The sequence below is a fragment of the Dendropsophus ebraccatus genome, unplaced genomic scaffold, assembly GCF_027789765.1.
Source record: "Dendropsophus ebraccatus isolate aDenEbr1 unplaced genomic scaffold, aDenEbr1.pat pat_scaffold_2048_ctg1, whole genome shotgun sequence".
In the NCBI taxonomy this organism is placed as follows: Eukaryota; Metazoa; Chordata; class Amphibia; order Anura; family Hylidae; genus Dendropsophus; species Dendropsophus ebraccatus.
Genome location: NW_027209488.1, coordinates 1 through 17783, shown reverse-complemented (window position 1 = coordinate 17783; position 17783 = coordinate 1). Strand labels below are relative to the sequence as shown.

The following is a 17783-nucleotide window of genomic DNA, read 5'->3' as shown; positions in this document are numbered from 1 at the left end:
GCGTTGCCGCAGCTTCTCGGGATGCTCAAAAACATGTGGCAAGGGGGGCCGTGCGGACCCCCCTAGCGTAGCGGTCGGGGGGCGGCGGCCGGCGGGCCCGCCGGGCCCCCCCCCGTGTCTCTTAGGGTCCGGGCCCCATACGGCAGTACCACCTGTACTGCCCTATCGGCGGCCCTGTGTGGCCATACAGTGGTTTATGCCCACATAGTACCGTTGTACTCAGGAGAACCTGCGTTACAAATTGTGGGGTGTCTTTTCCCTCCTATTCACTGTGAAATTGAGAAAATCCCTAGCATACATTAAGGATCACTGAGCTATAAGTGAGACAGGTCAGATTTTGAAAAACTAGCCTGGTCATTAAGGCCAAAACTAGCTGCAGCACAAAAGGGCTAGGGGTCTAGTCTGGTTAGCCATGAAGGCTGGGTAGCTAGCTGCAGGAACAGACTGTCCATATGTCCCGCCTGCCTAAGACCAGGCACTAACTAACAACTAAAGGGAAGTAGTTAGAGAGAGTGGTGGTGTGTAGCTGAACCTAGTGTTAACTGTAGCTGTGCTGTGACGAAGTGTGACATCTAGTGGTTGAAGTAAAGAACAGCGGCCTCCTGTCCTATTTTGTGTCACTGGAGTGATACACTTTTACCAAGGTGTAAGAAGAGAAAGAAAACACATAGTGGGAGACTTCACCACGGTCCCTTAATCCGCCCCTGTTGGTGGTTGCTTTGAACTATTCCCATTCTGAGTGTCTTGCACTATAGCAGTCTATTAATTATTTGGTAAAAATAAGAATGTCTGTCTTTTTGGTTGCTTTTATTTTAAAGTTGCAAATGTAGAAGTAAATGACCAGAATTTATCTTAATGGTCCAATGACTGCTTAAAAAGCTTCATTCCTATGGTACCTTTAACATCTTTGTTCCTCATGCTATAAATGATGGGATTCAATATTGGAGTTACCACTGTATATAAAATGGATACGGTCTTGTCTATCTCAGAAGAGTACTTAGAGTGAGGTCTGAGATACACAATCATAATAGTCCCATAATAGAGCAACACCACCGTAAGGTGGGAGACACATGTGGAGAAAGCTTTTTTCCTCCCTTGTGAGGAACGGATCTTCAAAATAGTGGAGATGATGTGGATGTATGAAATCAAAGTAAGGATGAATGAACACGAGGCTATCATTCCGGCTGAGATATACATTGCTATTTCATTTAGCCAAGTGTCTTTGCAAGACAATTGAAAAAATGGAGGCATCTCACAGAAGAAGTGGTTGACATAGTGAGATCTACAGTAGGGTAGTTGGAAGGTGAGGACCACATGAAGGGCTGATTTCATGAAGCAAAAACTCCATGAACCAGCAGCTAAACAGCAGCACAATTTCTTGCCCATGATGTTTCTATAGTGCAAAGGTTTACAAATGGCTACAAATCTATCATAAGCCATGATGGCAAGTATTACGCACTCAGTGGCTCCGAACGCCAAATGGAAAAACATTTGAAGTGCACATGCTACCAGAGAAATACTTCTGTCCTTGGAGATTGTATTTCTGAGAATATGGGGGACAATTGTGGAGGAGAAGCAGATGTCAATAATAGAGAGATTGCACAGAAAGAAGTACATGGGCGTCTGTAGCTTGGAGTTTATAGTCACCACAATGACGAGTAGAACATTCGCTGACAATGTTATTATATACATCAGCAGAAATATAAGAAAGAATATGATCTGAAGATATGGAACAGTAGTCAGACCAAGAAGGACGAATCTTCCATGAAATGTTTGATTCAAGTCTTCCATTACATTTATGTTGCTGGATAAAATGTGGGAAAAATGTGAATATTTAGAGATGTAGAGTGCTAATATTTTATATAAAAATATATATATATTTTTTTATAGAAGTGTATTTTAAGACAGCCTATGCCAGGACAAGCTCTTTGGTTAGAACTGTTACTTCCCAACCCACAGACCTTGGGATAAAAATTATACCAAGGCCCCATTTATCCTTCTATTCATGTATCAAGGATCCAAGTCAAAATCCCCGGGCTAAAATTCTGGATTAGAGCTTGCAAGGTCACACTGGACCTTCCTCTGTCATCACTCCTTTATCGAAATTTAATCAAAGTAGACTGCCATCACACATTGAATTATACTGCCGGGACACCTTACATAGGTTACATTTAAGACTACACCCACTATGTGTTAACTAGTTCCAGGTAACGATTCTTCTAAGATTATAGGTTCATTAGAGCACCTTTATTAAAATGAAGTTTAAATATAATAAAAGAGGCAAACAAAGAATAGGGTTATCAAAGGAAACAAAAGCATAGAAACTATACTGACATATACATATACGATGAAATAATAGTTTATAAAATTCTATCCAACTAATCATCCCCAACGAATGACCGTTTTTCATAAGCCATATCTTGACTGAAGAAGTGTGAGCCCCCTAACCAACCTCTTTTCTCTGATTTTAGAGGAGGCCAGGGAATACTGTAATCCAATATGCCTGTTTACCGGGGGGTCAGGTCCTCCTCCTCCTAGTCTCGTTTGCTGCTGGATCTGAAGTCTCTGTGTGGCTTTGCGGCCCTATTGACTGATAGAGAATTCTCCTGCAGCCTGTTCCGTAAAACTAAGGCTGCCGTGAGTTATACCACTCCCCCATCGTGCCTTGCCACCATCAGCCAAGTAGGTTTTTGAGCGACACAAAGTTGCAAATTGGTTTGCACAAAAATCTGCAGCTTTTTACTGACGTACACCACACATGGGGATGATGAATCCCCCCATCGTGTGTATGTAAAGTGATATAAAAATATGATATAAAGCTAGGTATATATCTTTCGATAGATAGGCCAACTAGGGTGGCCAAACTGTCAGATTATGGCCACATAGTCTAGATATGTACCTTCAACAAAGAATCAACATGTCTATACACTCATCCATCTCATATATTTGGAGAGAATGAGAGTCTGTGCATCACATTTATATATTTTGTAGTTTGTATATATATATATATATATATATATATATATATTAATATATATATTTATATTTAAAGTTATGTTTTAATGGTACTTGTTGTCGAATTGCTTTCATGATGTATATAATTTCCATTCTCCTCAAATTGTCTCAAGTGACGGCAAATTAGTCACTACAACTGATTTTATAATTATATACAGTACATTGCTACTACATTAAGCCAAGGATCTTTGCAGGACATTCTTAAGAAAGGAGGCACTTCACAAAAGAAATGGTTGACATGGTGAGACCTGCAAAGGGTAATTGAAAAGTGAGTGGCACGTGTATAAGGGCATTTATAAGGGACACTCCATGATGCTAAAGCTATACAAACACAAACCTTCTTACTCATAATAACGGTATAATATAATGGCCTACAGATGGCTGCAAACCTATCATAGACCATGACTGAAGGGATAAGACACTCTGTTGCCCCAAGTACTAAAGAGAAAAACATTTGAAAGGCACAGCCCCATAGTGATATATTCTTGTCCTTGGATAGAGTATTAATAAGTATGGGAACAATGGTGGAGGAGAAGCAGATGTCAATGAAGGAGAGATTACATAGAAAAAAGTACATTGGGTTGTGTAAAGCTTGGTTTCTTCTCAGCACAATTATTAGCAAAATGTTTCCTGAGAATGTGACCATATACATAGCCAAAAATATAAGGAAACATAAAATCTGAAAGTGAGGAACAGTAGATAAGCCAAGTCGAATGAAACAGTTTAGACTTGTTTGGTTTAACTTCTCCATATACGCTACTTAGTTTCTGAAAGAGAATTGAGGAACACGCTATTGGTATAAATAGTAACTTTGAAGACAGTGGTCATACCTTCTAGAATGTTAACAAGTAAGCCTCTATTCATACATCATTTATAGGTTGGTATGTCAGAAACATTCCCAGTAAGTGCACCAAATGTATCCATAAGACCCCTTCGACCCAAAATCATAGTATAGGGCTACTGTATAGCTCGCGGCACGTACCAGCAGCGACTGCAGAGGTAACTTTAGGGTGGCTTCAGACTGTGGAATCTGCGTGCATAAGTTCAGGTGGATTCCATCGCTCGTACCCGTATCCGCCAGCTCCACTGACGCCATTCTTTGGCCGGGCCGATTCCGTCTTCCGCTGAAAGAACTGACATGTTTATTCTTTCAGCGGACAGCGGAACCAGCCCTTGCATATTCCGTAATCTGAACCCTTAGCAAGGAGAAAAAATATTATTCTGCTGTGCAAGGGAGAGGGGCAGCAACTAGTTATTTGGACAGGGAGCTGCCTGTGAATAGTCACCGCTCTCTGCTTGTCAGCATGCAGTGCAGGGATGATTGACAGGCAGAGAGGCCACTAACAGGCCTTTTCACCTTACTAAAGCTACTGCTGCAGCTACGGCTGGTGCGTTCCGGCAAGCTGCACAGTAGCCCTTGTGACATGTCACTGGTAAAGTGCTCGAGGGGATGTACATCTCACCCAGGTTGATACACAGTGTGAGATGGTGAGTCCAGGAGGCATCTGTGCTCAGCAGTGGTTATGCTGCTGAGCTATTATTTATTATTGCCGGGCCTGGACTTACATGGAATGGCAGGTAGGTTTTGGTAGTGGGACTTGCCATTCCCTCCCCTCGATCCAGTGTGGGTTTTGGGATCAGGTGAGCTCTGATCCCAATCAGCCTGAGAAGGCAAAAGCTGTGCTCAGTGTACAGGTCTCTCTCTCTCAGCCAGGAGTGAACAGCCTGCATGCTGTTTGGTGAGAGCTGGGAAGACAGCCGCTGCTGGGGCCTGTTCACGACCCCGCAATACAGATCACTGAAGTGTCAGAGAGGTAACCTGCTGTATTAGTAAGCGCCCAGACGGGCAGGACTTTTTGTTTTGTTTATTCTCACTGCACAGTGTTGCTGTATTTATGTTGCTGGACCGTTATGCTACAAATAAACACCCAAAGCTGTTTTTATGAGCCCAAGTTTGCTGCCTGAACTGTGTCCAAACACACCATCCCCCGGGGAAGATCCCTACAATTGGTGCTGCGGAGCGGGCAAAACGGTTGCTAGGGGCAACGGTGTGCATCAACTTGGCTACAGCTGCTTATGTCCTGGGTGAAGGCTGCGGCTTCACTCCAAAAACAGTCAAGCAACATGGAGGAGATGATGAAGCAGTTAATGCAAGTAAATATGCAGCAACAACAGGCTCTGACAGACGCTAACCTACGCCATGAGCAAGCATTGGCCGCACAACAACAGGCATTGGCCGCACAACAACAGGCTCAGGCAGCCGCTAAACAGGATCAGGCAGCCGCTAATCTGCGCCATGAACAGACAATGGCTGCACATCAGCAAGCAATGGCTCAACAACAGAGACTTATTGAGCACCTGATAGCAAAGCAAGAGGCGTCTGCAGGTGCTAATCCCCAGCTGGTGGCAGCAGCCGCGCCAGAGACTTTGTCTGTGAGAAGAGCCGTGCAGCGAGCGCTGCAAAAGATGACTGCTGATGACGATGTTGAGGCCTACTTAACTGTCTTTGAGCGTGTGGCTGAGCGAGAAAAGTTACCCTCCACTGAGTGGGCAGAAGTGATTGCGCCTTATTTAACAGGCGAACCTCAAAAGGCCTATTATGACCTCAGTGAGCAAGAGGTCAAGGACTATCCTCGGCTAAGAGCAGAGATACTCGCCCGACTAGGAGTTACTGCTGCTGTCCGTGCCCGGAGGGTCCGCAACTGGAGCTACAGTCTGGACAAGTCAGCGAGGTCCCAGATGTACGACCTGATTCATCTGGCAAGAAAATGGTTGGAGCCAGACACCTCTACTCCTGCCCAGATCCTAGAGAGGGTCGTGATGGATCGCTACCATCCGTGCCCTTCCTGCTGATCTACAAACGCTGGGTGGGACAAGGCGACCCTAGGAGTGCCGACGAACTCGTCAGCCTTGTGGAGAGGTTCCAGGCGACCGAGGACTACCTCCGTGATGTTCCTGCAGCACCGTCACCTCCCCGGAGTGCCAGATCTGTGCCATCATCTGGTAAGAGACTTCCATCTATTGGGGGAGTGTGGAGGGGTGCCGATAGAGGGAAGAGCGCTCAGGAGGTGTCTCAGGGGCAAAAGACTGGTGGGGGACCCCGGTGGCTAAGTGGCCCTAAAAAGGACTCCCTGCCAAGGAGACCAGGCCCTATCCAGTGCTGGAGATGCCACGAGACGGGACATATGTCTGCCCATTGCCCTCTTACCTCTGAGCCCATGGAGTGTGACGCTAGCCGGCGTCAGTCGCTATTTGCGGAGCCGTCTTTTGTTGCAGTCACTGGACTAGAGACTGAACCACAAGTCTGCAACATTACTGTAAATGACTTTCCTGTTAAGGCGTTGCTGGACTCAGGAAGCCTTGTCACCCTGGTGCATGCCAGCCTGGTGACTGGGGACTTTGTGCCAGCAAGACATATGAGTGTGGTATGCATACATGGCGATACAAAGGTTTACCCTATAGTACGGGCTAATGTCGGGACTGAACTAGGCGCTGTACAATATGAAGTGGGTGTGGTTAAAAACCTTATGCATAATGTTATATTGGGGCGTGACTTTCCTTTGTTCTGGGCTCTATGGGGAAAACAACAATCCCCTGAAAGGAGTGAGGAGACCCCTAAGCCTATTGCATTACCCACGGTAAATGATAAAAATGTACAGGAGGAATATGATGCTTTTCCTTTGCAGGTCCTGGCTGGTGAGGAAGAGGCTCCTCCCACTGCGCAAAATGTTCCAGACTTAGAGGTGTCTAGGGATAATTTTGGTACTGCACAATTACAGGACCCCACTCTCAAAAATGCGAGAGAGCAGTCACTGTTATGAATGGGGTACCTCAGGAACCAGAAGCTGAGAGAAAATTTCCACATTTTTCTATGACTAATGATCTCTACTACAGAGTCACTAAAATTAATGATGAGGTGGTGGAACAGCTTCTGGTGCCTAAGTCGTACCGGCGTCAGGTACTCGACATGGCCCATAATCATGTCCTTGGGGGACACTTGGGGACAGATAAAACACAGGAGAGAGTCCTCCAGAGGTTTTATTGGCCTGCGATTTATGCTGACATAAAAAAATACTGTGAGTCGTGCCCCACATGTCAGCTTAGCGCTCCAGTGTCGCATTTTCGCAGTCCTTTGGTCCCACTCCCCATCATAGAGGTACCTTTTGACCGGATCGCAATGGACTTGGTGGGTCCCATTGTAAAGTCGGCTAGGGGACACCAGTACATTCTAGTGGTGTTGGACTACGCGACCCGCTATCCTGAGGCTGTACCCCTAAGAAACACTACCTCTAAATCAATTGCACGGGAATTGTTTTATATGTTTTCCAGGGTGGGGATCCCCAAAGAAATCTTGACCGACCAAGGTACACCATTTGTGTCAAAGGTGATGAAAGAGCTATGCAAACTGTTTAAAATCTCACACCTACGTACCTCTGTATATCACCCACAGACAGACGGGTTAGTGGAGAGGTTTAATAAAACCCTGAAACATATGTTAAAAAAAGTGGTGGAAAAGGATGGTCGTGATTGGGATCACTTACTACCTTATCTGATGTTTTCTATTAGGGAAGTACCCCAAGCGTCCACAGGGTTCTCTCCCTTCGAATTAGTCTATGGTCGTCACCCTAGGGGTTTATTGGATATAGCGAAAGAGACATGGGAAAGTGAGTCCACCCCATACAAGAGTGTTATAGAGCATGTAGCACAAATGCAGGACCGTATAGCCACTGTAATGCCCCTAGTAAGGGAACACCTCCAGAGGGCGCAAGAGGGCCAAAGCAGAATTTACAATCGTTCTGCAAGAATCAGGACATTTAGCCCCAGGTGACCGGGTACTCATACTTGTTCCCACGGTAGAAAGCAAATTCTTAGCAAAGTGGCAGGGTCCCTATGAAATTGTAGAGAAGATCAGTGAGGTCAACTACAAGGTACACCAACCAGGTAGAAGGAAGCCTTTCCAAGTTTATCACATAAACTTGATCAAGCCCTGGAAAGACAGGGAATCCTTGGTGGCGACAAAGCCTGTTGGTCATCTGTCACCACCAATCCCTCCGGTCAGGATTGGTGACACCCTATCAGTATCCCAGAAGCAGGAAGCTAAGGAGTTCCTGCAGAAAAATAAAAACAAGTTTTCTGACCTACCAGGGCGTACGCATCTCATTAGTCATCATATTGAAACTAAGCCTAGAAGCAGAGTAAACCTTAAGCCCTATAGGATACCAGAAGCCCGGAGGGAGGCGGTATCATCCGAGGTAAAACGTATGCTTGACCTAGGAGTCATTGAGGTGTCCCAGAGCGAGTGGTCCAGCCCGATTGTGTTAATCCCAAAGCCCAATGGAACTTGGAGGTTCTGTAATGATTTTAGAAAGTTAAATGAGATCTCCAAGTTCGATGCCTACCCCATGCCCAGGGTAGATGAGTTGATAGAAAGGATGGGTAATGCCAGGTACATAACTACCCTCGATCTCACTAAGGGCTACTGGCAGATCCCACTCACTCCTAAGGCTAGAGAGAAGACTGCATTCTCCACCCCTGATGGACTGTTCCAATATGTAGTGATGCCATTCGGGTTACATGGAGCCCCTGCCACTTTTCAGAGGTTGATGGACTTGATTCTGCGACCACATCGTGATTACTCCGCTGCCTACCTCGATGATGTGGTCATTTTTAGCCCGGATTGGGAAAGTCACCTCTGTAAGGTCCAGGCGGTGTTAGATGCCATAAGTGATGCGGGGTTAACCATCAATGCGGAGAAGTGTGCACTAGCCTTAGAGGAGGCCAAATACTTGGGCTACATTATTGGGAGGGGGTTTAGTGAAACCACAACTAAATAAATCGAGGCAATACAGAATTGGCCTCAACCCCTCACAAAGAAACAGGTCAGAGCTTTCCTGGGTATTACGGGCTATTACCGTAGGTTTGTGCCAAATTTTGCCTCAGTTGCAGCCCCACTAACTGACCTGACAAAGGGTGCGAAGTCCGCAATGGTGACATGGACTCCAGAGGCCGAGAAGGCTTTTCAAAGCCTCAAGTCTGCCCTGTGCCAACAGCCTGTGCTAGTTACCCCTGACTTTAGGCGAGAGTTTTTGGTACAGACAGACGCCTCTAACACAGGGTTAGGTGCCGTCCTCTCACAGGTCGTGAATGGCGAGGAGCACCCGGTGATGTACTTAAGCAGGAAACTATCCCCGGCCGAGAAAAACTACGCCATAGTTGAGCGAGAATGTCTGGCAGTGAAGTGGGCCCTAGAATCCCTGAGGTACTACCTACTAGGCAGGAGGTTTAAGTTAGTGACAGACCATGCCCCCCTAACATGGATGAAAATAAACAAGGAGAAGAATGCAAGGGTGACTAGGTGGTTTCTGTCCCTACAAAACTTTAATTTCACTGTGGAACACCGGCCAGGGAAATTACAGGCAAATGCTGACGCCCTATCAAGGGTACACTGCCTGTGGGGACAATACGCTCAGCCCTCCGGTCTGAAGAAGAGGGGGGGGATATGTGGACATGTCACTGGTAAAGTGCTCGAGGGGATGTACATCTCACCCAGGTTGATACACAGTGTGAGATGGTGAGTCCAGGAGGCATCTGTGCTCAGCAGTGTTATGCTGCTGAGCTATTATTTATTATTGCCGGGCCTGGACTTACATGGAATGGCAGGTAGGTTTTGGTAGTGGGACTTGCCATTCCCTCCCCCTCGATCCAGTGTGGGTTTTGGGATCAGGTGAGCTCTGATCCCAATCAGCCTGAGAAGGCAAAAGCTGTGCTCAGTGTACAGGTCTCTCTCTCTCAGCCAGGAGTGAACAGCCTGCATGCTGTTTGGTGAGAGCTGGGAAGACAGCCGCTGCTGGGGGCCTGTTCACACCCCGCAATACAGATCACTGAAGTGTCAGAGAGGTAACCTGCTGTATTAGTAAGCGCCCAGACGGGCAGGACTTTTTGTTTTGTTTATTCTCACTGCACAGTGTTGCTGTATTTATGTTGCTGGACCGTTTATGCTACAAATAAACACCCAAAGCTGTTTTATGAGCCCAAGTTTGCTGCCTGAACTGTGTCCAACACACCATCCCCCGGGAAGATCCCTACACCCTATACTATGAATCTGGAAACCATATTAGTACAATTGTGCTGATTGGTTCCCTACTAAAAAAGTACACCGCCCCATACATTAATTTTTCCGATATTCTCCGATATTGCTTTAATATTGCTAGGAACACGTGTTGACTATAATGCAGGGAGCTCACTTCTGAATTAGGTCATAGATATGTGACAAAATAAATCCGAAACGGACTGTTTCACACTTAATACATCTTGCGCTTCCTCTTGGCCATAACTCTACTATGTATATAACTTTTCTTTATCACACACCTGTTGAGTCACATGACTCACATAGTCAATCACAGACTACACTTTACCCAAAAGGGTTAAAGAACAACTCCGGCGGGACGGAAAAACAAACAAAAACACAGACACACACACAGATCATACTCACCATCCCTCCGCTGACGATCGGCACTTGAATCCCCCACCGCCTGCGACCCCGTCACCTCCGGCCCTGGTCTTCAGAACTCCCTCACTTCTGGGTCTGTGTGAAGTGAATGGGAGAGAAAAGGCTGCCGGTGCAAATGCGCACCTACAGCCTTTTCATTGGCTGGAGCGCATCACATGGCTTCCAGCAAGCTCAGCCAATCAGGGCTGAGCAAGCTGGGAGCCATGTGATACGGTCCAGCCAATGAAAAGTGCAAGTGCACCAGCAGTCTTTTCATGTCCCATTCACCTCAGCAGAAGTGGTGCCCCCGGGAGAAGAGGACGGGGTCGACCATAATCAGGTATGTATATTTTATTTCACTTCCGAGGGAGGGGGTCGGGGGTCGGAAAGAGGGGGAATTGGAGCCACATAGGTTATTTAGACACATTACAAAGTTATATAATTTTCTAATGTGTGTTAAATAAGCTAAAAAAAAAAAGCCAGAGTTGCCCTTTAATATTATTAATCTATCAAAAATACATATAAACAATATTAGAAAAAGTTACATTAATCAAAATACAACCCAGCTAGCAATCCATCAATTAACATATCTGATTGCTCGTTTAAAACCAACGGGCCCAATGCATCTACTCGCAGTATCATCTTTGTCCCAGCGTCCAATAGACGTGTATGACAATCTCCTGCAGGTGAATATGGTATACGTTTCAGTGCCATAAAACGGCATGTTTCTAACTGAACCTTGGTGTGAACTAAGTAAATGTTGGATTAATTTCGGACAACTCTTTCCTGTCTTAATGGAACATAAATGTTCAGCAAAACCTTTACAGAATGGATGAATCATCTTCCCTATGCAATAATATCCGCAAAGGATTACATATATCACATAGGTAGACCGACAAGTAAAAAAATCTCTAATGCATATTTGTTCATTGTCCATTTGTCCATTTCCAACAGTTCACATACTGTATGTAAGCAATGTAAATCTTATTATACTGCCTAGTATTTTCTAAATGAGGTCTAACAGCCTGTATACCGTCATCCTGAGGGATGTGAGTATACTGTACATGGTCTCGACATCGATACTGGCCAACTGGTAGCCCTCTCACCACTCAAAACCATTGAGATAGCTACAAGATCCTGAGTGTCTTTTAAATAATAGTGCAAAAACTGAGTGCTAATTGGCTTGACAACACTAGATCTACTGGAAATCATAAATGTGGGCTATGCAATAATTGCAGCTATGTAAATAATGTTAATGTATCACCAGGGGGTGAACAAATATGTTTTAGCGTTTTTTTTTTAAAGCTAATAAAACTATGTGGTATCCTTTGAGGATGTGCATGTTATTACATAGGGAAGACGTTTGTCCATTATGTAAAGGTTTGCTGAACATGTAAAAAAGCGAAACAACAAAGAGGGAGGAAACCAAAAACTAGTTACAGGTCAAAAACCAGCAAGGATTAAACCAAAACAAGGCTATATTAGAGACAGGCCGGGTTAAAACCAGACTGTCACATATAGACAAAATCCAGATGAAGGTCTATAAAACAGGCACAAGGTCAAATACAGGATATATAAAAGAAAAAAAAGAAGAGATTGCTTCCTCTCTGAGAAACAGTAGACACTTTCCCCACATAGAATTGTTGGCTGATCAGTCCCTCAGTCCCGTCACTAAGAATTGCTGGAAAAAACACACTATGGGGGAGATTTATCAAACATGGTGTAAAGTGAAACTGGCCCAGTTGCCCCTAGCAACCAATCAGATTTCACCTTCATTTCCAAAGAGTCTGTGAGGAATGAAAGGTGGAATCTGATTGGTTGCTAGGGGCACTGAGCCAGTTTCACTTTACACCATGTTTGAGAAATCTCCCCCTATAGTCTTGTATTGGCTGTGCGGTCCCGACATCAGCAGAGCGGGTAGCTGCAGAAATAACTCCAATTTCCCATCCCCTCTGACCAGGTGAAGGGGCCCTCATGAGTGCTGGCAGGTAAATTTTGTCACAGATATCACTAAAGCCTAATTCACACATCAGTTTTTCTTGAGAATCAGTGATTCTCCAGGATCAGTAATGTCTTTGAGTCACACATAGAGCGGGGCTAAAGGTAATTATAATAGAGTTGTGTCTGTGTACAGTGTAGCAGAGCTGTGTATGTGTGCACTGTGTGTGTCTAGGGATGTAGCAAAGTTATGTGTATGTGGTGTGTGCATTTGTGTGTAGTAAAGCTATATGCATGTGCGTGCCTTTGTCTACGTACATTAAACAGAACTATGAGGGATATTTACTAAGGAGTCTAATAAGTGCAACTATTCTAATGGGGATTGGTGTGTATTTTGTTCTAATATCTTGTGACTGATTCATTAAAATTCATCACTGCCATAGTAAATGCATCTAAAGAAAAAGGCGCACAAAAGGTGCAAATATGAAAAAAATTGTGCAGTTTTATTCACCTGGTTCTGACCAGACGTAAGCTTGCGCCTGTTTATGCGACTTTTTAAAAAGTCGCAAATGGCAAATCCCGGATTATGCAAACTTTTGGTGAATACTTAAAACAGGCAGATTTTAAAAAAGTTGCATCAAAAAATATTTACCTGTTGAATACTGGTTCATAAATAGAACTTGGGTGAAAAATGGGTGAAAAATGCAATTATTCACCTAAAATTAGACCCAAACCCCTTGATAAATGTCCCCCTATGTATCTTCTTCTGTTTCCTCTTACATCTGCTATTCTCTATAGCTGTGGTGTCTTACCCTGAGTCTAATTTATTAACCTAATTTTTACCTGAATAGATTAGATTACACAGGGATTTGAGCATGTTGTTATTTTAACACCTACCAGTAGATGGGGCCAATGTAACATAAATCTATTTAGCCATGTTTTTTTAAGCATATTGTTGGTGTATATACATACACTCTTTTGGGCTAACAATAATGATAGTAATAATTATAATATTAATGTATAGCGCCAACAGATTCCCCAGCACTTTTCAATTCTAGGGGTATATACATAGAGATTTACATATAATTATGAAGCCATACATGGGAAAACAAGGGTCCTGCTTGCAAGAGCTTACAAACAATTGTTGCCTTACTTCATGCTAGTCCCCAGTATACCAATATTCCGGACCTGTTTCTTGTCTATGTGGTTGTATTTAATGTAATGTATTTTTATCAAGATTTTTTTTTAACAATAATTTGTTTTCTTAGGGTATGTCTGTTGTTACATACAGTAAAATAGTGTTCCCCAACCACCAGCTCTCCAGTTGTTACAAAACTGCAACTCCTTTCAACTGTCAGTGCATAATGGGACTTGTATTGTTTATACAGCCAGAGAGCTGGAAAATACAATTCCCAACATCATAATTACCCTGGAAAAAAAAGTTTTAGCATTTTCGTATTTTCTCTTTTCCGTCTAAGAGCCATAAGAAAGGAGGAAAGAACTGAACGAGAGCTGTAGAGAAAGTTCTAGGTAATTTTTTTTTCTATTTTGCATTCATTTTTACCATAGGGCCAGAATACCCCTTTAACCACCTTACTGATAATTACACCTAAATGACTATATTTGATCTCTGATGTCATGTATCGTTGAATGCCTGTTACTGTTTTCTTATCTTGTGAAAATCAATTAATAAACCATCAAAACAAATTGCAATGAGGAGGCATCTCAAAGTACTGTCATATTAAAGTGTTACTGTCATTAAAAAAAAAAAAAGACATGTCACACAACAACAATCATGTCAAAAGTTTGATCTGTTGGGGTTGCGGTGACTTACCTCAACAAAACTTGGTTTCTAGTGAATCACTGACAAAACATAGCATTAAGTATAGTAAAGTTGTTGCTCATATTTTTATATTGTTTTATATGTGACCATTCTTAAAACTTGTGCATGGCCAAACTATAGAAACTGTGCTACTAAAATAGAAAAAGCAAGCTTGGGAAGCCATTCTTATATAAGCAATTTAGGATCCCAGCTGTATTGTAGAATATATGAACTGAAGTTAATTTCTCAATCTCTTATTAGTCTCTGCAGAGAGTTATAGTTGTGTTTAGTTAATGTCAGAAATAGAACGGCAGTAATTAACTCTCTGGAGATATAAACGTTTACATAGCATACAGTATATTAGATTTAACCCTTTCAAGCAAAAGTCAGTACATTTACTGACCTGCTTCAGATGCTCGCTGTTTAGAAAAACAGTGACCGGGAGCCGCAACTAAAACTTTCAGCTTGATAGCTGACAGTTTAGTGTAACCGCCACTGGACCCCCAAAGGGGATCCAGCATCGGCAATTGCTGGCTTTGGTGGATCAGTAACGGTAATTGGTTTTGTAAAAAACACATAGGATTACATTGGAATCTCTGGAAAGAAAATGCTAATTTTAACTTTTCCCTCTTACTTTGCAGTTATTCCTGTGAAATGCAGAAAGGGTTAAATAACTGAATGAATGTAAATTTAAATACTTGAAAGAGTGAAGATTTCAAAATGGGTTGAATTGTGGGGGGTTTTAGTATACAGGCCTCTAAAATATACTCCAAAACTGAACTGGTGCCTAAAGAATTTCTGAGTTTGAAATTTTCACGAACATTTTGAAAATTGCTACTAAACATTTACGGCCTCTAACATCCTAAATAAGTAAAAGCATGTTCACCAAATGCTTTTAAAATAAAGTAGACATGTTATAGATATGAATTAATAAATAAAGAATGTAGTATTACTATTTTCCTTATTGGCAGAGACTTTCAAATGTAGAGAATGCGCTTTTTTTTACATTTTTAACAACATTTTGGAGTTATTCACAAAAAAATTCTAAAGCTATCAACTCAAATTTACCACTAACATAAAGTAGAATATGTAACAAAAAAACAATCTTGGAATCAGAAGGATTGGTAAAAAGCATTCCCAAGTTATTGATGAATAAAGTGACACAGGTCATATTCATAAAATTTGCCTTGGTCCTGAAAAGGTTAATATTGTTATTTTACTGTTGAAGGGTTACTGTTCTTAAAGGAAATTTATGATGCCCTTTGAACTGCACATTTTGGTCTTAAACTTTATTAGTGCCCAAACTGGAAGTGCTGCTCTAGGCAGTTTAAAAAGTTTAAACCTACTATATGTACCCTATAGATGAACATGAAAAATGTGTACAAATACATAGGCGTATGCTTGTGGGAGGGTGGGTATGTATATACATACTGTACAGGCTCGGACTGGGCCACCGGGGGGCTGGGGAAACCCCTGGTGGGCCCTGAGCTGGAGTGGGCCCCCCCGCTCCTAGGGGGGGCCGGGGGCCGCACCTCCCTTTTTAACTGGAAGCGATCGCAACAATCGCTTCCAGTTAAATGTAAGGAAGTGTTCTGATTGACAAAGCGGGAAGCCGTAGGCTTCCCTCCCTGTCAATCACTCTTGTGACCGCAAGCAGAGATTTGCTTGCGATCACAAGAGTGTCGCAAGCTCCGTTGCGAAGTGCCGCCAGCGCCATCACTGACCTCAGTGTGCGCCGCGGCGGCTAGGACTTCCGGTTCATGGAGCGAATAACCGGAAGTCCCAGCCACCGCGGCGCACACTGAGGTCAGTGATGGCGCTGGCGGCACTTCGCAACGGAGCTGCTCACCTGTCAGGAGAAGAGAGAAGAGGAGGCCGGCGACCGACGGGGGATCGTGTGGTTAGGTGAGTAGTCTTGTGTTTTTTTTTTTTGTTTTTTTTTATCAGAGGGGGTAAGATAAGGGGGGGGGCTGTATACAGGGGGAGGGACAACATAGGGGGGGGTATATACAGGGGGAGGACAACATAAGGGGGGCTATATACAGGGGGAGGACAACATAAGGGGGGCTGTATACAGGTTGGAGGACAACATTAGGGGGGCTGTATACAGGGGGGACAACATAAGGGGCTATATACAGGGGGAGGACAACATAAGGGGCTATATACAGGGGGAGGACAACATAAGGTGGGCTTTATACAGGGGGGGGACAACAGAAGGGGGGCTATATACAGGGGGGAGGACAACATAAGGGGCTATATACAGGGGGAGGACAACAGAAGGGGGGCTATATACAGGGGGGGGGGGGGGACAACAGAAGGGGGGCTATATACAGGGGAGGACAACATAAGGGGGGCTTTATACAGGGGGGGACAACATAAGGGGGGCTATATACAGGGGAGGACAACATAAGGGGGGCTGTATACAGGGGGAGGACAACATAAGGGGGGCTATATACAGGGGGAGGACAACATAAGGGGGGCTGTATACAGGGGGAGGATAACATAAGGGGGCTGTATACAGGGGGAGAACAACATAAGGGGGGCTGTATACAGGGTGGAGGACAACATAAGGGGCTGTATACAGGGGAGGACAACATAAGGGGGGCTGTATACAGGGGAGGACAACATAAGGGGGGGCTGTATACAGGGTGGAGGACAACATAAGGGGGGCTGTATACAGGGGAGGACAACATAAGGGGGGCTGTATACAGGGGGAGGACAACATAGGGGGGCTATATACAGGGGGAGGACAACAGAAGGGGGTCTGTATACAGGGGGAGGACAACAGAAGGGGGGCTATATACAGGGGGAGGACAACATAAGGGGGGCTGTATACAGGGGAAGGACAACATAAGGGGGGTATATACAGGGGAAGGACAACATAAGGGGGCTATATACAGGGGAAGGAAAACATAAGGGGCTATATACAGGAAAGGACAATATAAGGGGGGCTGTATACAGGAAAGGACAACATAAGGGGGGCTATATACAGGGGAAGGACAACATAAGGGGCTATATACTGGGGAAGGAAAACATACGGGGCTATATGGGGCAAGGACACCTAAGGGGGCTATACGGGGGAATAGACAACATAAGGAGCTATATGGGGGGTAGGGATGGCCAACATAAGGGGGCTATCTATATGGGGGGATGGATAACACAAGCGGGCCAGTTATAAGGGGGATAACACAGGGAGCCATCTATAAGGGACACTGGTTGGGGGCAATTTATAAGGAGGACAACACTGAGGAGGCATCTATAAAGGGCACTACACAGAGGGGGACAACAATGTATAAGGGTAACTATACTGGGTGCGTGTGTATACAATAGGGCATGCACAGAGAGGGCATCTACTTTAGTGGACTACACAGAGGGGGCTATATACTATAGGGCAGGAATAGGGAACCTTGGCTCTCCAGCTGTTGCAAAACTACAGCTTTAGCTGTGGCTGTCCAGGCATGATGGGAGTTGTAGTTTTGCAACAGCTGGAGAAGTTCCCTACCCCTGATATAGGGATGC

General features: G+C 44.3%; 1 protein-coding gene across 1 annotated transcript; it reads right to left on the bottom strand.

Annotated features, from left to right (window-relative positions):
* Window positions 1-852: 852 nt before the first annotated feature.
* LOC138775782 (olfactory receptor 5AR1-like) lies at window positions 853-1791 on the bottom strand. Its single transcript, XM_069956030.1, has one exon. It carries the CDS (start codon window positions 1789-1791, stop codon window positions 853-855), a length of 939 nt encoding a protein of 312 aa, XP_069812131.1.
* Window positions 1792-17783: the final 15992 nt, after the last annotated feature.